This window comes from Lissotriton vulgaris, chromosome 2_1 (genome assembly GCF_964263255.1).
Source record: "Lissotriton vulgaris chromosome 2_1, aLisVul1.2, whole genome shotgun sequence".
NCBI lineage: Eukaryota > Metazoa > Chordata > Amphibia > Caudata > Salamandridae > Lissotriton > Lissotriton vulgaris.
In genome coordinates, this window is record NC_141687.1 from 2007345414 (window position 1) to 2007370694 (window position 25281).

The 25281-nt window shown below is 41.1% G+C and overlaps 1 protein-coding gene across 1 annotated transcript in view; it reads right to left on the reverse strand.

Annotated features, from left to right (window-relative positions):
- SH3GL3 (SH3 domain containing GRB2 like 3, endophilin A3) overlaps positions 1 to 25281 on the reverse strand; it is a 762914-nt gene that overhangs the window by 380700 nt on the left and 356933 nt on the right. The window contains exon 4 of the mRNA XM_086959002.1: positions 17202 to 17335. Within this exon, the coding sequence (XP_086815128.1) occupies positions 17202 to 17335 (134 nt within the window). The remainder of the gene's footprint in view (positions 1 to 17201; positions 17336 to 25281) is intronic.

Here is a 25281-nt window from a genome sequence, read left to right on the forward strand (position 1 = left end):
ATCTGATTGGCTATACTTGTGTCCTTTTTGAAGGCAAATAGTGGCACTTCTTTGAGTTGTTCATTAATTTCTTTTACTAGATGCCAATTTTGGTGAATTGTTTTTTTCAAAAAATTGGATGCAGGACAAAAGGTTGAAACACAAACCGTCCGATTTAGTTGTTTCTTCTCTTTCTTTTGAAGTAGTTCTTCACGTGGGGTCCACCACGCTCGTTTTATCGCGTTTTTTAGCAATTTGGCTGGGTATCCACGATCTAGTAGTCTCTCTTTAAGGATATTTGCATGTGACAAGTATTCATCCTTGAATGTACAATTTCTCCGAATTCGGAGGAACTGCCCTATCGGTAAATTTTGTTTTAGGTTTCTTGGGTGATTGCTAGAATAGTCTAAAGCCTTATTGCGGTCAGATTTTTTCCTAAACAAAGTTGTTGCTAGTTGACCATTTGAGCAATAAATTTCAACATCCAAGAAGGAAAGGCGTGTTGTCGATGATTCAAGGCTAAATTTGATGTTTCTTGTTCTTTCGTTGAGCCACGTGTGAAATAGATCAAGCTGTTCTTTATTCCCAGTCCATGTGAAGAACACGTCGTCAATGAATCGGACCCAACCACCGATCCACTCACGAAAGGGGTTGTTGTTGTATATAAAAGTGTCCTCATACTGACTCATATATAGTATAGCCAGCTCGGGGGCAAAAGGGCACCCCATAGCTACTCCCTGTATTTGGAAGTAGAAATCGTCTTTGAACTTAAAATAGTTCTTCGTAAGGGCCATTTTTGCTAACTCCAAAAGAAATTCTGTTGGAATTTTAGATGGCATGTCTCGTTTATTCAGGAATATCTCTAGGACTTCCAAAGCTTGATCCTGGGGGATTTGGGTATATAATGAAACAATGTCCATACTCACTAAGAAGTCATGTTCTGGATTGAATGGAAGTTCATGTAATCTATTTAAAAAATCCGTTGTATCTTGAAGGAAAGACTTGACCTGGGTGCAGAATGGTTTAAGAAAAAAGTCAATAAACTTAGAAACAGGTTCAAAAAGAGAACCACAGCCCGAAATGATCGGTCTCCCCGGTGGTCTTTGTTCGTTTTTATGTACCTTGGGGAGTACATAGAACAGGGGGATCCGTGGATGTTTGTTGGAAAGGTAGTTATATTCTTGCTTTCCCAAAAAGCCTTGTTCTAGTCCTCGAGTTAAAATGTCCGATAGTGTGTTTTGGAGTTCCTTTGTTGGGTCATAGTTAATTTTACAGTAACATTGTTCGTCAGTCAACTGTCTTGTGGCCTCCGCCACGTATTCTGTTGTTCCCCAAATGACGATAGCTCCGCCTTTGTCAGCTTGTTTTACTATAATGTTTGCATCATTCTTGATTGAAAGCAATGCTTGTTTTTCTTGACGAGATAAGTTAGGTGAAACAAATCCCTTATTCTTTTTCTCATGAGAGACAATGGCGGATAACACAGTTTTTTCAAAATACAAGACCTCCTTTGGTAATTTGTGAATGGGTGGGGTAAAGTTGGATTTTTTCTTTAATCCAGTAATCTCTGTTTGTGGTCCCATTTCCTTATCTGCGAAGAAAATAATTAGGCGTATCTTTCGACAAAATTCAATAAACTCTAGTTTGAGCCGCACGAAATCGGTAGCTTTTGATGGTAAAAAAGAGAGTCCTTTAGCAGAGTAAACGTCTGCTCAACACCTTATAAAAATACAAATTATTGCACAGTACTGGCAATTCTTTTGTTCATTTTGTATCTGGCACAGCCTTACTGTGCGTCTGCCAAAACCCTCCTTGTTACAAAGATTTTTTAAAAGCAGACAAATATCAACTTCAACAAGGGGTCATATGTGTGGATCACTCAAGGTTTTTTCAAAGTAAATAACTGTTGAAATAAAGAAATATTGAATATGAGTAGGAAAAAAGGCCATTTGTGACAACATTTCCCTCTGTAACTTTTTGTCACAATGATAAATTTATAAAAGCAATATACCGTTACATCTGTTGGACCATTCTGGTTGAGGGGATATATAGGGCTTGTAGGCATGCTTCACTCATACAAGGCCCTCTACAACATCGGACCAGCTTACCTAAACAATCGCCTCTAGTTCCACTCACCCAATAGACACCTCCAATCAGCTGACCTCTCTATGGGCACTGTCCCGTGCATCTACAAAACCAGAACAGGAGGAAAGTCCTTCTCCGAAACACGGAATGACCTCCCCTTCCACTGCTTCCGTTCAGGAAGGACTTCAAGACCTGGCTCTTTGGATGACCCTAGCACTCAACGGAGCCTCCTCCTCATTCTCCCCCAGCGCCTTGAAACGCTCGCAGGTGAGTAGCTGCACTTTACCAACCCCTGATTGATTGATTTAAGGGCAGGGGCATCTCCACCCATCAAAGCCAGAAGACGGCTGAGCTGGGCTATCCCTCTTAGGCTTGTTATTCAGTCTGTAATACCCCGGTTTGTAACGAGCAAAAATTCAAAAAAGAAAAGCTGGTTCTGCAAAAGGTGTGCATTTAAATCCCCTCCAAGTGACACCGTTCATCACATCATACCTCACCATGGTAATGGGGGCAATGAACTCAGAATTAAATCTGGTTGAAGAATGCACAGACTAAGCACAGCATCAGTCATCAGCCCCATCCTAGGCACGAGTTGTAAATACAGTTGATGAAACTAACATCTAGTGGGCCACTGCCAAAATAGCAGCTAGGGCTTTGTCGGGCTTAAAGGGAAAGTACTGGGCAGATCAAACTCCTAGCATTATCACTAATCTGCAGTGGGAAGTCATGGATGCATGTCCTTGGCCAGTAAGAGGAGAAGAAAGGAGCCTCAAGAGAGAGGCAATATTAGTTAGAGGGGGCCCGCCTTGATCATTGGCCCGCTTTAGACAAAGCTGTCCGCCTGTCGAATAAGAACTATGATTCACACAGGAAAGACTAGTTTGTGTCGTACGGAGAGCACCTGGCCTGCACCAACTTCAATACACTCTACACAAAAAACTGCACGTTTTATGTAGTGTGATATGTGATCGTTTGAAAAATATAGGGGAAAAGCTACCCCAATAAAGGCCCTTCCCTAAGGAGGCCAGGCAGGTAATATGTCAGGAGCTCCACAAATTGCTACTTTAGAAAGACTCAATTCTACTGAGCTGCAGTCCACATGAATTATACCAAGAGCAAATTTAGATCAGCCTTGACAACGGACCAGACGCGCACTGCTCCACAGCGGATTCCCTCGTCGGTGGGCCGAACAAAAGTGGGTTAGCAGTTCTGGTTGCCATAAAATTTCCGTCAATTAAGATAAGGGAGTTACATAATTCAGTACAGGTCCAGATTTGACAGCTTTTGATAGTAGGCTCACAGAGGTGGTGGAAAATTTGGGCAGACCTCTCTCCAAAATACTCTCAAAACCAAATAGTCAGACCTTTGCTATCTGGGAAGGTGATTTTAACTTAAAGCTTTGTAATTTTAGTGATTCCCTGGTCTTTGGCTTAATTGCTCCAAAATGTTTGATGATTACTCCCTTTATGCATACCCCCATGGAGAGGTCTTAAATAAGATTATCACCAAACATAATTTGCTCTTCGCCTCAGACCATTTTTTTAAAGCATGCTCACTACTACCCGCCTTCCATGGAAATGGCAAGACTAACTTAATTGACTTTAATATAGTCACGAGTGATCTTGCACCTGTAATTTATGATTTTTCTATCAAGAAAAATAGTGTGAATGATCATAGTTTATTGATTTTAAAATTGAATTTGGATTTGGAGAGGGCAAGAGGAAAAGACATGGGACAACTGACTTTCCCACCTAGCTTTGGCATGAGATTCAAAGGGGACAAAGTAAATGTCAAACTGTTTATTTCTGACCTAATGCAGGGAGAGCGGTCGGCAATAGCTTCTTGCCTGTCCCCAGATGCTGTCTCAAAAGTGAACATGAGGGAGTTTGTGTCACTTTGTTCAAGGGTCTCCACTTTACTAGTTGTTAAATAGTTTGCCTCAAACGGCCAAGGTGCGTGACTGGTTCAATAAGGTATGTAGTATTGCTCACTGTATCTTGAAAACAGCACTTAAAGCGTCCCCGAGGGATAAGGTCCAAATCAAGGCAGCCAGGAAACTATATAAAGATACTAAAGCTTCTGGAAGGGCTGCTATACAAAACCAAGCTTGGAATGAGCTAGAAGCATCAATACAGACTAAGGACCATTCTAAGTTCTGAGAAATCGCAAATTGTCCTTTTTTCGTGAAGTATAGGTTGGATAATATTGGATGAGTAATATCATCTGATTCCTGGTTTCTCATTATTGTAAACTTTTCAGTCTAGAACATGATTTGTCAACTTGTGGGGAAGAACCCCTGAGTCTCCCTATAGATATGAGTGCCCTTACTGCTTTAAGTCTCTCTGTAGTTCATTTGGCAGAGGAAGTGGCTATAAAAAAGAGTTTGTCTCGTAAAGCTCTGGGTTCAGACAGAGTTCCTTTCGACCTTTTCAAATCTAACATAGAACTATAGATTCCTCTCATTACTAATGTTTTGCATGCAGCAGTGAGTGGCCACATACCACCATCTTGGAATGACTTGTTTATTTATGTTGCAGTAATTGTTGTGACTATTGCTTTCCAGAACTTACGTCAATTAATTGACCACAGCGAACTGACCCTGGATGGGCCTTCGCCTTTATATAATTTGAAGAACCCAGAACTCACGTCAATTTTTTGACTACAGTGGATTGACCCGGGATGGGCCTCCGCCCTCTTATATATATATATATATATTCAAGAGCCCAGAACTTAGGCATCTACCCGCACATCACTGAGAGCGGGTAAGAAAATTTCTTTTAGATGTGCATGTTTTTAACTAGGGCTATCTACCATGAAACATGTCTTGATAGTATTCCCTTTCTCATTAGATTACAGTACTTTGTACCAGGGGTGGTTGCCCCCTACCACAGTCCCGCCCCCCACACTTCTCGTCCTGAGGAAGACTCGCAGGCAAGGCAAAAACACCCTACACACCACAAGTCGAGTCGAAACGTCTACAACAATTCAAGAACCTGGACCCCTTCTTTTGCTCCCCATCTGTACCATTATCGCGTGCCACAGATGAATACAATCTGTGATTGTATCCAAAATTGTAAATAGACCATGTAAAATAGCGTTTTGGGCCAGGACAATTAGATTGATACTTTAAGATCAATCATAACAAAAATAATTCTAATTTTGCTCTCTACCCTTCACTTTCGGAAATACTTTTTCCTCACTTATTTCAATTCTAGCACTACCTTTCCTTGCACGTTCTCTATTTCCTTTATTCACTATCGCAGCAACCACTAAATGTAAAAATTTTATATAAAAAAGAGAACCATTTGTGGAAATAAATAAAAAGTTGTTATGAAATGTATTCTCTTGCACATCTCTCCTTTTGAAATTTAGTTGCCTTCACATGAAATTAAGAATCTGTGATTAAGTCAGATATTGTAGATCTTTGGTTTGAGGACCATTGTGTTTCTTTACTACCTAGGGCACTTGGTTAAAATGCTTACCCTACAGCCCGTGTGACAATTGCACCAAATAAGGTATTATAAATGTTATGTTTTTCTGTTCAGTTTTACATAGTCCCTCAAAAGAGGTTTTTAATACCAGTTTTAATATGGGCAAAGATTAAACAACACAGAAGCGCTTAGATTTATTTTACAACAACTGGGCTCTATAAAGCTATGTTCTGCAGTTGTACATTTTATTAGAAGCATTTTTTATAAATGATACCTTACTTGTGTGGGTAGGCCTAGTGTTTGCGAAAGGAAACAGCCCTAAATGCAATATGGATACATCACATTTTTCCACTCTGAGTTCCCACATGTCACCTGAAAAGAACGGTATCCCACTTGTGTGGATGAGCCATGAGACCACAACACATAAAGACCCTAAAGTGTTACATTGAGAGATAAGTAATTGGGGTAGCAGCAGTATTTGGGGGTGTGTTGTGGTGTCATCCATGCAAACCTATGACCCACAGACATTTTTGAAAAGAAAAACTAGGGGATTCCAGTGTGATGTGCCTTTAGTGGGTCCCATGAGGTTTATGTACCCACAATGCCTTGAAAATCTGAAACTTTGCCTGAAATAACCCATTTCCTTATGTTTCTGTGATGGAAATGTCCTATCACCCAGCATTACCACACCAGTGCAGATAAAAACACTGCACAACTTGTGTGGCTGGGACTACTTCCCGCAACAGGAACAGATCAGACCAAGGTCAATGAAAGAAATGTACTTGTCAGTCCCTACTATATGCCAGAACTTGTACCCTGGACCTGTAAATTGAATGCTACAATGGGACTTCAGCACTCATCATGCCACCCTCTACAGTAGCACTGCACAACGTTTCTCCAGGTCTGTCATTTTAGCCTTTGCATGCAGTGTTAAGCTGCCATTTCTGCCTGGCAAAATAAACCTTTTGCCAGGCCCAAATCTTCTTTTTTAATACTTATAGGTCACCCCTAAGGTAAGCACTAATGATCATAAGGCAGGGTAATTTTAAAAGCAGCATTTATATTTAATGTTTTCTCTGTCCTGGCAGTACAAAATCTCAAAAGTAATTTTCACCGTGGCAATTCAGTTCTCTCATAGATTAAAACAGGTTTACCCAATCACATTTATCAAGAGCTAAATTCAGTTGGTGAGCAGCTAAAAAAATATTTTAAAGACTTTTTAAATATTAATTTAAAATCCAGTGTAACTGTAAAGTCTGATTTGAATTTTCTGTTTCTGAAATTACCCTTTTAGAAAGTTGTAATTTTCCTGCCTACACATAAAACTGCCTTCCTACCAGAGTCCAGTGTTAGCCAACCCTTCTGGCTTTCTGTAGTGAGATGTGTATGTGTATTGTAGTGGACAAAAGGCCTGAGTGTGAGAAGGTGTGGACCTTCCTAACAGAATACCTGATAACACTTCAAAGGGACCTGCCACTAGGCCTGCATTTGTTTCACTAGCCAGATTGAAGCTAAACTGAGAGGAGTGGGGGGAATTGACCAGAGACAGTTTAGAAGGCTGGCACCAGGCATAAAAGTGGCATCCCCAGAATCTGAAATAAGAACACTTCTGGACTCAGAGGAAGGAGTATCCTGCTGCTCTGCTGTCAAAATCCTGAAGGAATATTAAACTTCCTTGTCTTAAACCAAGTACCCCAGAAGAGACTTAAGTCGTCAATCGGCTGGCCTCTTGTGTAAACTACTTGGATACAACAAGTTTCAAAAGGCTTTTCCTGCTTCTGTGGTGACCAGACCCAACCAGACCTAACCTGATCCCCTTGCTAGCCTCTGCGAAGTGACTTCTGACTCCCAAGTGCTCTCCTCAAGGTGCATGACCCTTGACTGGACTCAGACCGCCCTTCTCCCCACCGAACTGAAGGTTTTACTACATCCAACGTAAAGTGATGCAGAGCCACGCAGCTTCCAACTTAAAGTGTCATCAGATCTGACGCAGAGTCACGCAATGCTGCACAACTCCTGCATAAAAACTTCACTGGGCCCAATGCAGAGCGACTTGAAATTGCTTAGAACAGCACCGTGCAGTCCTGCAGCACTGTGCATCCCTCATGAGTCAAAACCTCCAGCAGGATAAACCTGGTCCTGTATCTGTCCCATATTCCATTGTGATGACTTTGTCTCAGTCCTGCTCAACCAGATAACTGCAGTTGATGCATCTGATCTCTAGGCGCTATTCTTACCTAAAACCTTAAAAACTCATATTTCCGATTCTATTTTTTGGATATTTGTCCTTTTGGTGCCATTTTATTTATTAAAATGTACTCAAATTCTTAAAAATCGGTTTGGGATTTTCCTTGTGTTGTTCATTCTCTTTGTTGCTGTTTGAGTACTACAAAAATACTTTACAATTCGCCTCTAAGGTAAGCCTGATTACTTTATGCCAAGCTACCAGATGGATAAGCACATATTTAGTTAATGACTTTTGTGGATCACCCTGACCAGGATTGCCAATACTAATTGAGATGGGTTCTCATTCCCCCTCAACTAATACTCCAGTTTCTTACAATGATAATATTTGTAGGGATTGGCATGAGCTCACATTTACAAACGCTCATTCCCATACACATAGACACACTGGTAGAGGCACACAGAAAGACACACAAACATGGCACTGAATCATACATACACCAGAGATGGAAGCTGCTGAAAATTATTTTCCTCAGCACCTTAGTTGCTCACAATTTCAAACTTCCAGAAAACAGCGCAAGAGTGCCAGCTTTACAAGCCATTTCCCAATCAGACGCTGGGATAGTACTCGAGGGGCTGTATCTTTTCCTTTATCTGTCCTTGTTTCTGATTGGGCCCAAGGGCATATTACTTATACACCCAATATAAACACCATTATCTGACATGCTGCAGTGTTGATGCTTCTGCAGCGTGTCAACCAATGTATTGTGAAAGTCTGAGTAAGGTGGTTAAGCGGTATTGGCACCACGTGACACATGTCCAGTTCTTTTTTTTTTTTAAGTTTGAGTTTATTAAACAGGAAAGAAATACAGAGAAAAGCAAGCAGGCAGTGAAAAAACAGTCAAAATATGGAAATCAAAAAAGTTATACAGGAAATGGGGAAAGGGAGGAGGGAAGCAATCTGATAAAACAATAGTAAAAAACATCAATAATCAAATACTTGTAATGAAAACAATACCTGAGATAATGACAATATTGTAAATAGTGACAAAGCAAGCGTTAAGAACTTATAATAATGGATATGGACTCTAAAAATGAGAAAAGATAAGTCAAGGCGGTTTGCGAACCTCAATAGAGTGAACATCATGAGTGGAGGAGGAAGGGGCAGAGGAGGAGAGATAGTGCACTAAAGGGAGCCAAAGGAGATCCCGCTTGATTGCCAGGGAGATAGGGGAGACAAAATTAGTATCCAATCTATGATGAAAGCACATTGCATTCCACCAGGATCGGAAAGAAACATTAGTGGCTTGTTTCCAATTGGAAGTAATGTGGTGAAAGGCAATGGCAATAAAGAGATCCAATTAGGAGATAGTGGGTATGTGATTGGGGGAGTGCAGGGGAAAGAGAACCCAAAAATACGTGAGAGGGAGAAAAGAGAATAGTGAAATGAAAGATTTTCTGGAGCTGGGACCAAACCAAGTTCCAGAAGCGAGAAATGGGCGGGCAATCAAAAAGCATGTGTTGTAAGTTTGCAGATGTACAAGGACAGGACCAGCAAGTAGGGAGAGACTCTGTTGAAAAGGAGGATAAGATAGTTGGAGTAAAAAGGGTGCGGTTGTAAATAAAGTAAAGAGTTTGGGTCGTATTGGCAGCCCTAGAAGTCTTGTGTACTTTGAGCCAAATTTTGTCCCACAAAGCAACCGACCAATTCAAAGAAAAATCCTGCTCCCAAGCTAGTTCAACCTTTGTTTTGGATCTGTCAGCAGAGAAACGGAGTGAATTGTACAAAGAGGAAGCAGAAGGAGAGGAATCTATAATCGAGGCTGTAGTATGATGAGAGAGAGGAATGGTATTAGAAGATGGCAGTGATGCTAGATAAGATAAAAGGTTAGGATAGAGTGAGTCATATTGAGACCGCGCATTAAGTGGCAATGAAAACTGAGATCGAAGATCTGAAAAAGAAAGAGGAAGATTGTGGGAAAGAAGTTGAGAAATCCATTGGATGCCACGAGAATGCCAGGACTTCCAAAAGAAAGTACGATTTTGTATCGTAAGTTTTCTGTTATGCCAGATAGGTTGTTCATGTGTCGAAGAAGTACAAGGATAAGATGAAGAGAGATATGGAGAAATCAATTTACAGGAATGAGAGAGAACAGGATTGTGGAGACTATGGAGAGAGGAAGTGAATGATAAAAACTCACTAAATGTGAAAGGAGAAAGGAAAGAAGACTCGATCGCTAACCATAGGGGAGGATGGAAAGGAAGGTCCGTGGACAACCAGCGAGCAGATTGTTTGAGAGAAAAAGCACGATGATAGATTTTGAAATCAGGAAAACGGACACCAGATTGAGATTTGTCCTTATGTAGGGAGGATAATGCGATGCGAGATTTTTTACCCTTCCAAAGAAATTTCAACAAGATGGAATCAATCCTCTTAAAGTAGTAGTCAGGAATATGAATCGGTATCATGGAGATAGTATATAACAGAAGAGGAGAGAGCATCATTTTGTCCCACCAGGACAGGAAAAGTGGATTCCAGCGAGTAATGGCGGATTCTAATTTTTTTGAGATATAATCGAAATTAAACTTCAGGGTTTCTGATAAATGAGGAGCGAACCAAACACCTAAGTATTTGATTTTAGTCGGTTGCCATGAGAAACCAGATAAATCAAAAAGATGTTTGTGGCAGTGTGTATTTAAAGGGAGAATTTCGCATTTATCAACATTAAGGCGATAGCCTTTAGAAAGCAACTTAAAACGTGGATATTTGACAAGTAATCCTCCTCTCCTACCTAAGCGCCTTGAGACCCTCTGGGTATGTAGTGCGCTATATAAATTATCTGACTTGACTTGACTTGAGACTTGATGCAAAAAAGAGGGAAGAGAAGATATTGGATCTGAACAATAGAAAAGAATATCGTCAGCATGGACAGAGAGTTTAACTTGTTGGGAGGCAAAAGCAAAACCAGAGATCGAATTATCTTGACGGATTTTGGTAAGGAGAGGTTCTAAAGCTAAGACAAAAAGTAAAGGGGAAAGAGGGCAGCCCTGCCGGACCCCTCTTTGAAGAGTGAAATATTCGGAAACAGCACCATTAACAAAGATTGACGCCTGAGGGTTGGAATAAAGTAGAGAAATAAGAGAGATGAATTTAGAGGGGATACCGGACCAAGAGAGAGCTTGAAACATGAAGTCCCAGCCAATCCTATCAAAAGCTTTCTCCGCGTCGAGAGAAATGGCAGCAAGTGGTAGAACTAGAGAAGGTGCTATTCTGAGTATGTTGAAAAAGACTCTGGAGTTGTCCGAAGAGAGTCGTCCCTTTACAAAACCAGATTGTTCGGGACCAATCAGATCAGGAAGAATGGGATCTAGAAGGAGGGCTAGGATTTTGGCTAAAATTTTATAATCGGTGTTGACGAGTGAGATAGGGCGGTAGTTTTTACATAGGGTATGGTCTTTATCATCTTTGGGAATTAAACAAATTAAAGCTTGTTGGAAGGTACCACTGGAAAGGCCAGAAGTTAGAAAGGAGTGATAAAGAGATAAAAGTTTCGGTAAGAGAAGGGAGGAGAAGTGATTGTAAAATTCAATGGGGAATCCATCAGGACCAGGGGCCTTGCCATGCCGAAGTTTAGAAACGGCATGAGAAATTTCAGAGAGCGTGATGTCGGCATTTAAAGGTTTGAAATTCACATGAGCTTCGGGAGGAGGAGAGAGATTGAAAATAAGAAAGGATGTCAGATGAGGAAGGAACGACCTCAGGTGTATAAAGATTCTTATAGAAAAGCATAAATTCAGAAAGAATATCCTTATCCTTGAATAAGCTGACGCCAGAAGAAGAGGTAATCTGTGCAATCTTAGTGCGCTCTTTTCGAATCTTAAGATAGTTAGCAAGTAACTTTCCCATCTTGTTTTGACCCCCATAATAGCGTGTGTTATACTTCAATAGTGAATTAGAGGCTGCCTCAGTGGTAAATTTGTTAAAAGAAACTTTGGCTTCTATGAGATTTTTAAGGGAAGATTCAGAATTTGTAGAGTGATAAGCCAGTTCCAGTGTCTTAATATTTGCGAGTACGGATGAGGATTTAGCCTCGTTGGCCTTTTTCTTACGAGAGACAAAATTAATAATAAACCCTCTAGAGGCCGCCTTATAAGAGTCCCAAATCATAACATAGGGGGAGGTAGGGGTATGAGTATGTAAAAAGAATTCTCTTGTAAAGTTTGAGAATTCTGTACAAAAAGTAGGGTCTAGGAGCAAGGAATTATTGAATCTCAATCTTCCAGAATGTGGAGAAAAAGGGAGAAGGTCAATGTCAACAAGTACCGGGGCATGGTCAGAAATTAGAATAGAACCAATGTCAGAATGAATAGCGTGCTGTGTGAGAGATTTGCTGAGTAAAAGATAGTCAATACGAGATTGTGAATTGTGTGCAGGGGAGTAAAAACTAAATTCCCTAAGATCTGGATTGCAAAGTCTCCAAATGTCCACTAAAGCATTGTTGTGAATAGCATTTGTAAATTGGGAATGCATTTTGGAGGGAGAAAAACGAACTTTAGAGCGACGATCTAAAAAGGGGTCAAAAACTAAATTACAATCCCCCCCAAAAATGATATAGTCCTCAGAGAGAGCAGAAAGCTTAACAGAAATAGAAGGCCAAAACAGTTTATCAACTCCAGTGGGTGCATAAACATTAAACAATACAATAGGAATTTTATCTATAAGTAATCGAACTAGAGTCCAACGACCCTGATCATCACATTCCTGAGAGACAACAGAAACATTCAACTTTTTATGCAACAAAATCAAAGTACCACCCTTTTTATTGTCTGTAGGGGAAAAGAAAACATGCCCCACCCAACAACGTCTAATTTTTAAAGCCTCAGATTCTGAGAGATGGGACTCTTGAATGAAAGCAACATCAGCCTTTAGCCTAGCTAGATGTGACAGAACTCGTTGTCTTTTAATAGGGTTATTCAAACCCTTAACATTCCAGGTAATAATGCGCAATGAAAAACGAGGAAAAATATATAGAGCAAGCCAAAATCTCGCTTGCTAAGTCAGCAAAAATTGAAAAGGAAGAGAAATGAAATAAAGGATTAGAAAAGTAACAAGAAATAACTGAATAGAAAAAAGATGACAGAAGCCAAGTAGAAAAGGTTGAGAAGGAGTAATGTAGATGTAAAGGAGATTGGAGTAAGGAAGAAGAGAAAAAGAAAAACAAAGCTAGAGAAAAGAAGGAGTAATAAGAAACAAAGAACATGAAGACAGTACAGTCTGGAACAGACGACTGAAAGACGTACTTACGAAACAAAACGTGGAGAAGGGGGTGACGACGTCAGAGATAACGGTAACAACATCGAAGACAGCAACCGTGATCAGACTTCCACCTACATAAAATAAAAAAGGAAAAAGTGAGATGAGTAACCAACAAGAGTACCAATTGAGACAACAAGGAAAAAACGCCTAGGGAAAAGAAAGTGGTAAAAGGAATAAAACACAGGGCAAATATAAAAGGTAAGGACAAGAGGAGGAGATGGCATCACATTGTGAAGAGACATAAATCACTAGAATCAAATATCATTTAAGTCAAAGATAAATCAGGTGACTTTAGAAGTGTCCATGGAGGATGAGGCAGATCCATGGCGGTGGCAAAATCTTGCAGGGCTTTCGGGTCCTCGAAGGTAGTCGTTCTCTCCTGATACATAACTTTGGAAAGACACGGGTGTAGCATGCCATACCTAGCATTGAGCGCTCTCAATTGTGGACGCATGTCCAGGAACTGTTTACGTTGATCAGCTGTGACTTTAGCAACATCCTGAGACAAGTAGAGACGGTGACCTTCCCAGATGATTTGTTTCTTGGCTTTGGCAGCAGAGAGGACTTGTAGAAGATCCATGTATTGAAGGAACAACATTATAACACCTCGGGGTTTAGATGTAACTCTAGGGCCCAGACGATGTGCATGTTGGATGTTTACCGAAGCCAGGGAAGGGGCATCCAAGAGTTTTGGCAGGAAGGATTGGAAGAACGCAGTAGGGTTAGACCCCTCCGTTAGCTCCGGAAGGCCATAAAGGCGAAGGTTGTTCCTGCGATTTCTATTTTCCAAATCCTCCGTCTGCCTCTTGAGTTGCCGGATTTCAGCTTCCATAGTCGGAATACGAGAAGCAGAGCTCTGGACAGACTCAGTGGATTGTTCAAGAAGTGAGACACGAGAGTCCAGGGTCTCCCACTTGTCTTGCATGGATTGTAGCGATTGCGCAGTTGATTCCATGAAGGGTATGAGAGCCCGAAGCTCCTCCAGAATAAGATCCAGTGAAGAGGAAGAAGAGCCATTGTCAGGAGAAGGGGGACCCTTTTTAAGCCGTTTGGAAGAGGCCAGAGTGGTCGGAAGTTTGCTGCCGTTGAGAGATTTCGAAATCGCTCCCAGATGTGACTCAGGCTTAGACATTGCACCCTCATCCATATCCTGCAAGAGCGAGTCAGAGTCCGAGTTGGCAGGACCTTTGATAGAAGTGGCAAGTTTCAAATTGCGAAGCTTCCCCATGTAGAAGTAACAAAAAATGGAAAATTGATATAGCCACAGTGACCTCCCACGGAAGGAGCGGAGAGAAATTCACAAATAAAGTCACCAGGTAAGCAAGGGAGGCACCAGAAGAAGAAATCACTGGAGGAGGAAGTGGTCGCGGTGGAGAGCGCTCATAATACAGTCATAGATATAGCACAGCCATGAGGGTGAAGGATATTCATAAGAAAAGTCAGAGAGAGACACCACCGCCAGAAGACCATGACCAAAGAATGCAGGATGCAGCGTGAGAGGGCCGGTGATGGAATAGCATGAGCCTCAACGTGAGAAAAATACTGGTTCAAACATGGTAGGCTTTAAAAAGGGGTAAAATAAGCATAATAAATGCACCATGGAGAGTCTTACATGAAGTGAGAGAGCTGGCGCAATAAGGTACGACAGGAGGATCACTGTCTCAAACAGGAAATGGCGGCCGTAGGCTGAAGAGCAGGGACGCAGGACGAGGAGAGCCAAAAAGTTCGTGGATTCGCCAGCAGATAAGGAGCAAGAGGGCTCACCTCAAATTACAGCGTTGTGCAGCAGGGCCGACATGTCAGCATCGTTGAAATAGAAGCAGCGCAAGTCGCCGAGTGAAAATCACGGAGCTACGCTTCAGATGACAAAATGGTGGGCGGAGCCGTGAGGTGCCGATTCTTCAACTAGTGACCGGCGAGGCAGAGAGAGTTTCCGTGAATGAACACACCATCAGGCTCCCGGCATCATGCGGCAGTACTGGAGAAGTCTACAGACTGGAAGCAGCCCGTTGGTGCGGCGAAAAAGCGAAAGGCGTGAAGTCCGCCACGGGAGCTCCGCCGCTACACCGCCATCTAGGCAGGCGCCGAGACCACGCCCCCCACCACGTGACACATGAACATTGTGCAAATCATCCTCTGGAGTATTCTTCGGCTGTCAGTGTGATATTGCAACTTTACAGGTAAACAAATGACTGCTTAAATTGATTTCATTTGAAAGCATTAACACATCAGGGAATTAGTTGCAGAGTGAAGCAGTGCATTTAAGTCCCCCTACGGATTAGTCCCCCCAAGAAAATACATAGGTACCCACAGGCCACTCTACAATTGCCTTTTGTCAAGTATTAGTCCTGGACTAGATGTGAGAAGTCAGTAGAGCTGGAAAAATGCACATTGTCTGTGAGGATGGGGCAAAGATACTCAGTCCTTACCAGTTGGCCAACGATTACTTATTGCAAGAAATGCTGCATCATTTCTTTATTACAGGCATGGAAAAACATCTGTATTGAATGCACCCAAAACAATATACCATATGTATATGTCTAATTATTTTTATAATAGAAATGTAGATCTTACACAATACAAACAGAAGACATTTTGGCATGCAATATTGAGCGTTAATTAATACTAAACTTAAAGATATTCATTATATAGACCTAAGAAAAATAAATGTTTGAGTTAACTGATTTAAACGTACTCCTTGCTAGTTACATGCAGATGTGTGCAGCAAGCAAGGAATAATCTACAGATTTTTTCACGGATACAAACTTGCAAGCATCTGGTTCCACAAGCTTCTCTGCAACATAATCGTGGTACCTATTAGGATAAGAACATGTGACTACAGGAAACATGCAATTCTATTCAGCAGGCTCATTTATCTTCATAATTATTTTATAATTATTTAATCATTCAACCAGTAGACTACACAGATGTGTAGCATTTAGGTACTTTAGCTATACTGCAGCATCATACCCTCATTTAAAAGTTGTCAGGTGGTGGAAAGTAGTTTTCTGTGCACTTTGTCCAATTTCTAGTTATTACATTTACCACAAGTAGAAAGTCACCCTTTCAAAATGCACCTTTCTGTAGAGAAAACAGGTGTTACAGCATCCACATTTGTGGTAATACCACTTCATTGTACAGCAAATCCATGCCTGAGACCACCAGCAAAAAGCTGCTGCTGACAATGCACTAATAAATTAAGAAAAACTTATAGAAAACATGTTTTTACATGTTATTCTCAATATATTACTATGTCACTGAATTTTGAAATTTTTTGCCGCAAAACGCAATTACTGGTGTTATGATATAAACAATGACAATTAAATGAGCTCTTTATGAGGGCTTTAGAATTTCTGGATATAATGATAACTCTGTAGCAGGAGTTACAACCTAATAGCCATGTTCGAGCAGCAGCCAGAACTGGTAAGTTAACTAAGTAGTCAATGTTCCTACTTTGGCAAATTGAGGGCGTGTTTGGGGTCAACTCGCTGTCATAATCATCTGTAATGGCGTTTTTTCCACCCATGCACCTATACAAAGGTTGACCAAGGTCTAGGTTGACTCAATCAGTATTTTAACTGCTGTTCAAATTACACACTGGGTACATTTAAAGCCTCAAAATGGTTTGCAAATCGTGCAGACCAATAGCACAATGTGAGTATATGCACCCCAGAAAAGAGGAAATAGGTGCAGTTAGAACATTATCATCCCCATTCAGACGTTCAAACATGGAACGGTGCTGTAAGTGCACACCTGTTAAATGCTGCACCCCCTGGAATCCCTGGGTGCACGATTACCACTTGGAAATGTGCCTAGCTTAGAACGAGATCATAGGTTGGGTATTGATAAATCATATTACCTGCTATTATCCTGCTAAACACTGGGAAGATGTGGCATGAAAAACAAACTGTGTGAGTGTGTATCTACTTTTGGATGGAGAAAAGGGTCTACGAAGGGGCGTGCCACATTTATGTGGGTCATGATTAAATGCTAGGTTTTGTCACAGCTGGCAGACCTATACTAATTTTAGAACACATCATTTTAGTTTTCATTTAAAGTTATTTGATGTAAATTTCGAATAATGGGGCGGATCTAAAATGTGTTCCAATGTGTTTAATTTTGTGATAGATCTGGTAAAGCAATTTACAGCAAATTTAAATTAGGGTTAACAGCCAAAATTAATATAAACAGCTATTAAAACTCACCGAAATGTCTTTTAACTCTTTGGCTTTCAAAGAATGAAGAGGATCAAGGAAGTTTTGTTTTACTGTAAAATCAAAGCAGTCCTTCACGTCGGCCATTTGCCTCATACATTCTCCAGCTTGCTTCAATGCATTACCTATAATAAATAGCACACATCTATATCACTACTGTGTACAAAGCAATTAAAATGCATGTTTGTGTGACTGTGTGCTGCAAACGTCAATTAATGGAACTATCATCTGTCTATATATGTGTTAGAAATTAGGTCTCCAGTAGGCAGAGATTTGCACTTTGTCTGAGTAGGGACCACAATCCTAGTCAGAGTAAGTCAGACACACAACATAAATTAAATGGTGCTCGCCCTCTGGTAGCTTAGAACAGAGCAGTCCTGCTTAACTTAGGAGGCAATGTGTAAAGAATGTGTGCAAATCTTAAATTACAGTAACACAGTGAAAACACCAGAAAAAGACTCCATACCAGTTTAGCAATACAGAGAATATGTATCTGGGTAAAACAAGACCAAACAAACATAAATCCAATAAGTAGAAGATATGAATGTTTAAAGATTAAATCCAAAAACTGTGCTTAAAAGCCAATAGCGCTACAAGTGTTCAGTGACTTAATATTGAGGGACACAATATAGAATGCCCAAAATATTGACTATCTACAAACAGGTAAGTACTAAAATATCGAATCCAAAATATAGAATGTTAAAATATAATTAACTGAAATATCGAATTTTTTAAATGTAATAAAATAATATATAATGTATTAAATATTAAAAACAATAAAACATACTTAAAATAATGTAAAACAACCTAAAATGTAAAAATAATAAAAGTAATGTAAAAAAAAGTTGGAAATTTGTTGGATAGTGAGAGGGTAAAAATTACTATTACCACACCAGAGAGTGCAACAGTAGGGAAAGCGTTGGATAGCGTAGGGTTAAAAATTACTATTCCCACTCCAAAGGGTGCAACAGTAGAGAAAGCTTTGGATAGCGGGGGGGGGGAGGGTAAACATTACTATTCCCACTCCAGAGAGTTCAACAGTAGGGAAAGCGTTGGATAGCGTAGGGGTTAAAATTACTATTCCCACTCCAGTGAGTTCAACAGTAGGGAAAGCGTTGGATAGCGTAGGGGTAAAAATTACTATTCCCACTCCAGTGAGTGCAATAGTAGGGAAAACGTTGGATAGGGTAGGGGTAAAAATTACTGTTCCCACTCCAAAGAGTGCAACAGTAGGGAAAGCGTTGGATAGCAGTGGGGTAAAAATTACTATTTCCACTCCAGAGAGTGCAACAGTAGGGAAAGCATTGGATAGCGGGAGGGTAAAAATTACTATTCCCACTCCAGTGAGTGCAGCAGTATTGAAAGTGTTGGCTAGCGTAGGGGTAAAAATTACTATTTCCACTCCAGTGAGTGCAACAGTAGGGAAAGCGTTGGATAGCGTAGGGGTAAAAATTACTATTCCCACTCCAGAAAGTGCAACAGTAGGGAAAGCATTGGATAGCGGGGGTAAAAATTACTATTCCCAATCCAGAGAGTGCAACAGTAGGGATAGCTTTGGAAAGCGTAGGGGTTAAAATTACTATACCCACTCCAGTGAGTGCAACAGTAGAGAAAACGTTGGATAGCGGTGGGGTAAAAATTACTATTTCCACTCCAGAGAGTGCAACAGTAGGGAAAGAAATGATTTAATATTAAAATTAAATTAAATTAATTATCAATACCAATAAAAAATTAATAAAAAATAATTACCAATTAATACAAATTAGTTACCAATTAATGTTTTTTTTTACCAATCAATAAAAATTAATACATATAAATAAAAATAAATATTTACTATATTACAATTAAATTACTTCCCACCCTATTCCCCTATGAACCCACAACCTGCTCCAAATAGGTAATACAATTAACACAGTTATCAATTAATCAATTAATAAAAATTAATTACCAATTAATAATTAATTATCAATCAATTAATTGTCAATGCATATAAATAAAAAAAATATTTAATTTACTATAACTAAATTACTTCCCACCCTATTCCCCTATAAGCCCACAACCTGCTGCGGAATTAAATGACACAAAAATTAAATTACATAACATTCATTACTTTCAAAAAAGTAAACATCCATTACAAAATTAATACAAAATGTAACACATATACTACCATACATAACACAAAAAAAAAATCGATATTATGGAAATCGATATTATAAATTTGATATTACGGAAATCAATATTTTCTACCCCAAATTCGATATTCTGACTGACGATATTTGGGTAATTCCATATTCTGTGCTGTCTTTATTTTTTATTTGATATTCTGGGCAGTCTATATTTTGGACTCAATATTTAGGGTGTTCACCCGCTACAAGGTTACCTGAGGTCATGCTAGACCAGGGTGAATTCAAAGTTTAGGCCGACCGCGGTGGAGGGCAGGCCGGCTACAAGACCCACTCAGGGCCCGCTGAAAAAGTACCCTGGATGTAGGAAGCGTTGGCGACTCGTTGCGTCGGTTCTGGTTCACTCAGTTGGGATGATGCTTCAAAGTCGAGCCTTGCCTTGCCGAGTCGGGTCCATCGTTATCGTCGAACCCCTCACAATGTAGGTAATGCGTCGAAGTTGAGCCTTGAAATGGAAGCTGTGTCATTGAACCTCTCATCATCGGCGAATCAGCACTGCACCGGCGTCAGAGAGCACTACATCAGTTCTGATCAGCGCAAAGCCATTACTGTGTTGATTTTTGCAGAAAATTGCTGCAGAACCCACTTCTGAGGCACAGGAGGTAGCGAACAGGTCCAGTCCTTCTCACTCCCAGGCAAGAAGCAGCAGGCAAACACAGCAGAGCAGGTAGCAAAGTGGCAGTCCCTCCTGCAGCAGACCAGGCACAGCAGCTCTTCTTTCATGCAGAATGTACTTGAGTCCAACAAAGTTCTGATTTGGTGGTGTCAGGGATCCAGTACATATACCTAAATTTGCCTGTGATGTGAGGGAGACTTCAAAGAGGCCATTGAAGATTACAAGGTCCCGGCCTTTCCTGCCCTGGCTCCAGACTCACTACTGTGGGAATGCAACTCTTTGTGTGGGGACAGGCACAGCCCAATTCAGGTACAAGTGTTAGCTCCTCCCTACCAATCTACCTTAGGAAGGCCTCTCACCCTGGTGATGGGCCTTCAAGATGCTGATGTCACACCCCGGAGCCGTATGTGTGACTGTCTAGAGTGAATGAGCAAAACCAAGCTGTCACCCAACCCAGATTTGTATTCAGAAACAGGCTGAAGCATAGAATGGTTAAAGTAAGAAAATGGCAACTTTCGAAAAATTGCATTTTCAGACTCACAAGTTAAACTTCGACTTCACTCTAAGTTGTGATTTTAAATTGGTGAGTTCAAATCAGGCTTTCTGTGGATTTGTAAACCCAAAAATAGATTTTGCATTGGGGTATCACAAAAAAGTGATGCAACCCCTTTGTAAAATCGTAATAGATCGGAGTCTCAATTTTTTATTCAAGTACACGAGCAATGTCACTTTGTTTAAAATATGAATTGCTTACACACCTATTTAACCTAGAAGCTAGTTAGGTCCACAAAACATTCTTACTCTGTTTCATTCAAGGACATTAATTCATGACTTAATTAAACTTTATTTGGTGCTGCTAAGATTTGTACCACCTGACCGTGCATGAAGGCATCGCACAACTGCCTTTTGGAATGCACTGCAGGTTCAACTCACTTGTGTCTTATACTCTGTTCCCTTTTACACAGCAGAACAGATGCAAGAATCTGTGACGTTGATGCATAGCCCAGCAAAGAATGTGATTATCTGCTTTGCTATGGTATGAGATGTGGTAATAAGTGTTGGTTTGCACACTTGATGTAATTACTCTGCTGGTATTTTAATCTATTTTAATTTATGGATTTTTGTTTCAGACGTTTGTGCTGTTTGGATGCCATTTTTTGTCATAAAGATACCATGATATTGACCATTGCATGTTCAATTGTTTTAATTTGCTGTTATAACATGGTGTCTTATTTACTGCTTTGAGTAGAGGGCGGATTTTTACAGATTTTGTGATATTCGTTTTCTTGGGATTGGGTATCAAGGACTGCAGGGAGCAACAACAGTCACCTAACTATAACCAGACTCTTTCCCTAACAATAAAACAGACCCATTGGCTTTACCAATGTTTGTTACTGTCTTTATTAAAATCATTAGCTGTCTGCAAGAACTTTTGCACATAATACACTTTGAATGGGATTTGGGTCAGCCCCATTCATCCATTGCATCAAGACAGGGTCAATCACATTTTGGATTATTCGGTGGAATCATATCTCTTCCATTGCAATGCAAGAGGTGCATTGTTCTTTGGAGCAGCAGGAGTTGGCAGGAACTAGTTGGTGAATGTAGAAGCCCCCTTGAAAAGAAAGCTTCCCCCACTAAAAGCCACACATGCCGTCGGATAAACAATTATTGATAGCATGATGTTGAAATGCAGTGTAATATATGGCAGGTGTTATTTTCCAACAAAATAATTTTTTGGGCAAAGAATGCTAAATGAAAAATACAAAATGCAGGGTACTATTGAAATGGAAAACTATTATAGTGTAACTACCTATTTATTCAAGCCATTCTTTAGTAAGCAGTGGAGTGGTGTGGCTCACTGGTTAGAGGCGGCAGACCCGGAAGCAGAGGACAGCCTGGGACCAGGGTTCAATTCCCGACGCGGCAGGGTCGTGAATCGATAATTCTCGCCTCGGTTCCTACTCTAACCAGGGATCACACTCGGCAACTCTGGGCATTAGCTTGCCTCATCTCCACAACGGCCCCCCACAAACGCCGGGGATGCCTGGTTTCATCTTGGAGATACCCAGGAGGGAACATCTCACAGGGAAAGCCAGGACTGGTTCCCCAGTGGTCTATAGCGCCAGGACGCCTCCGGGTAGCAGTGCGCTTTACAAGACACACACATTTACATTTTATTTCTCATAAAGCTTGAATTAATGCCTCTAAATTAAAACATTTGATATCCTCTCTATTTTCTTCCAAGCCGTCTTTCATCCCTCTTTTATTATGTCCCTGTCTTCCTGCTGTTAAAGAGCAAGCATAGAGGAAGCAAGGCTTTGTTGGCAATGGTTGCAGAAAGTGGTGCACACAAGGTGAAGGATGTTGACTAGCATGCTAGAGCAGTGATACGGGGTTCAGCCTCCTGTTGCACCACTTTCAGCCCCAGGCAAGAATGCATTGGATGTGGCATCATCCTCTCCCAGCCCTTCCCCAGTTGTCAGTCCAGTCAGTAAATGTAAGAAAGTATGAGGGTCTAGTGAGATGACGCTGTCATCTTAAATGTTTGTGATAATCACTGCAAGTGCGGTAGAAGCAGCTTTTTCCATCTGACCGCCTTCCTGTTGCAGAACAGAACATATCCTCCCACATTTGATTCTCAAGCCAGCTACCATACTACTTTAATCCTGTAGCTCCATTGTGGATATGCTGTTGCTGGTTTTCCTGTGGAGCTAGGAGAGGCCCACACACTAGAGATATTATGCAATGCACCCATAAGGGTGTCCTAGCTCTGAGCAAGTTAGTCTAGCCACACCTAGAGGGACTACTCGAAGAGCCAGGTCAGCAGTTTACAGAATTCAGGAAGTGAGGAGCAGGCTTTTGTGTGTAGTGGGGTGTTGGTCCACGCTATAGGAGCACTATAGGAGAAAGCTTGACTACCGGATCTGGTTTTTCTCATCCATGGGATTTGTGCAAGTTGAAGTCATGATGAGCAGAGGTTCCTGAAAGGCTTGTAATAGCAGATGCAAATGTTGAGGCATGCTGGGCCAGTGTAATGTAGTGTCATGAAAGTGTAGTTGAGAAGTTTGAATTGTGCTAATTTGTGAATGGGGAGCCTTCTGAGCTCAATTAGGTGTGGTGAAGTGTGAATGTGGCATGGGAGGTTGAGAGTGATTCTGGCAGCTGTGTTCTGAGTGGCCTGCAGCTTTGGGTTTTTGTTGATCCTGGCATAGAGAGTGTTCCAACAGTCTAGCTAGCTTATGACCAAGGCATAAGTGACGGTTTTCAGGAAGCTGATTGTGAGTTATTTGAAAATCTTCCTCAGCATCTTCAGGGTATGTAAGAATAAGGCAGTGACAGCATTCACTTGATCGGCCATGTTTGAGTTTGCTGTTGAGGATGATCTTGAGGTTCTTGTAACAGTTAGGAGGGGTGCGCAGTGGCCCTACCTCTGCTGGCCACCAAGTGGAGTCCCACTATGATATGCTCTACCTGAAGATCACAATTTCGTTCTTATCCTGTGTTCAGCTTTAAAGAGTTGATCTTTATCCAGTGGGCTATTTCACTCATAAAGGCATTGAACTTGATATGGGTACTGGGTGTCTTGTCCGTGAGGGAGAGAATGTGTTGCCTGTCGAAAGGAGAGGATGTTGATGTTGTGAGAGCAGATGATGCTGATCAGAGGGATCATGTATGCGTTGAAGATGGTTGGGATTAAGGAGGATCCCTGTGGAACTCTGCAGATGAGGCAACAGGAGTTCAAGGTGTATGGTGCCAGGCTGACTGACTTTGTTCTTCTTGTCATCAGAGTGCTTGTCCTTAGATTCTGATGTTGTACAGGCGTTGGATGAGGATGAGGTGGGAGACTGTGTCAAATGAAGCAGAGAGTCAAGGAGTATGAGGGCCACTATGTCTCCTCTGTCCAGAGTCATGTGGATGCCATCTGTGGCAGCTCAGATGGGTAGTTTCCATGCTGTGGTTGAATGTGAAACCAGACTAAGTGGTGTTGAGGAGTTGGTGGTGATTGAGGTATTTGGTGAGGTATCGGTCATGATTTTCTCTAAGATCTTGGCTAGGAACAGTGAGAGTTGAAGGGTCTGCTACGGGTTCCTTCAGCAATAGGAGGATAGTTGTGTCTTTCCAAGCCTCTGGAAGTGTTGTGAAAGAGTGGGAGGCATTCAGAATGGGTGTGAGCTTGGCGATGATGGATTGCAGTCCTTTGCAGTAACTCTGGTATGAGCAGGGTTCTGACAGACCCCCTGAGTGGATGGACCTCCTGGTGGCAGCAGTTTCTTCTGGGCTTATGACATGCCATGTTGTCAGCATTGGTGTTGTGGAATAGTGATATTTTAATAAGTGTTTTTTTCAAGGGAAAGAGAGCAACCAGTGTACAAAAATGCTTTTTTTAAAAAATGTTTTGAATTTTGCCTGGCTCATTTGTATCTGTGTTGTTGTTCCTCTAAGAGTGTTTACATCTAAACATCATGTCATTTAGCAGTAAAGACCGCTCTTTGGACCCCAGTAGGGTTCCATGTTTTTACTACCACTCCTCCCACAACAGCTCATATCTACTCCCATTTGTATGTCAGCTGCAATCTCTCACACTCAGCAACAACCACTGGTAAGCATTTGTTTTTCAATTATAGGAACTGCCATTTTGGAAGGTTTCGCATTCCCTACTGACCTTTTAGAACCTTGAACAAATGTTTCTACCTGCAACAGCAAACTCTCTCTAGCTTATTACTAACAACCCCCTCTGTGTTACAAATTGAAGAATTGCATACTGAGAATTGTGCCATCAAGTGGTGCAAGTTATTTATCTTACTCGGAGCGATTTACAAAACATTGCCTCTGACTTCCCAAAAACGAAGCCTCTCTGGAATGTTCTCTTGATTGGTTGCTAAGTTGATTTGCTTTCATGGGTTCACAGAAACAAAATTAACGGTCTGCCTGTCTGTTCCTCAAACTTAAATTATTCTTACTCAGATTTGAGAACATTCTGATGGAAGCCTTTTTGTTGGAAATTACTATCTCCTGTGGCAAGTAGTCTTGTGTTGGAGTGTTTTAGAGAAGTGGCTCTTAACCTTTTGACTTTTTTTTGTCCTCATGTGCCATTACCCCATTGTGAGGCAACCACCGACCACCACTGTGTGTCTATGTATCCGTGGCCAAAGATCGACAGGTTGGCACTCAGACCGAGACACAGATGTCTTTCTGGCGGAAGAGGGAAAACCAGCACAAGATGGGAGTCCTACTATACTCCATCAAGGTATATTGCAACCAGTTGGAC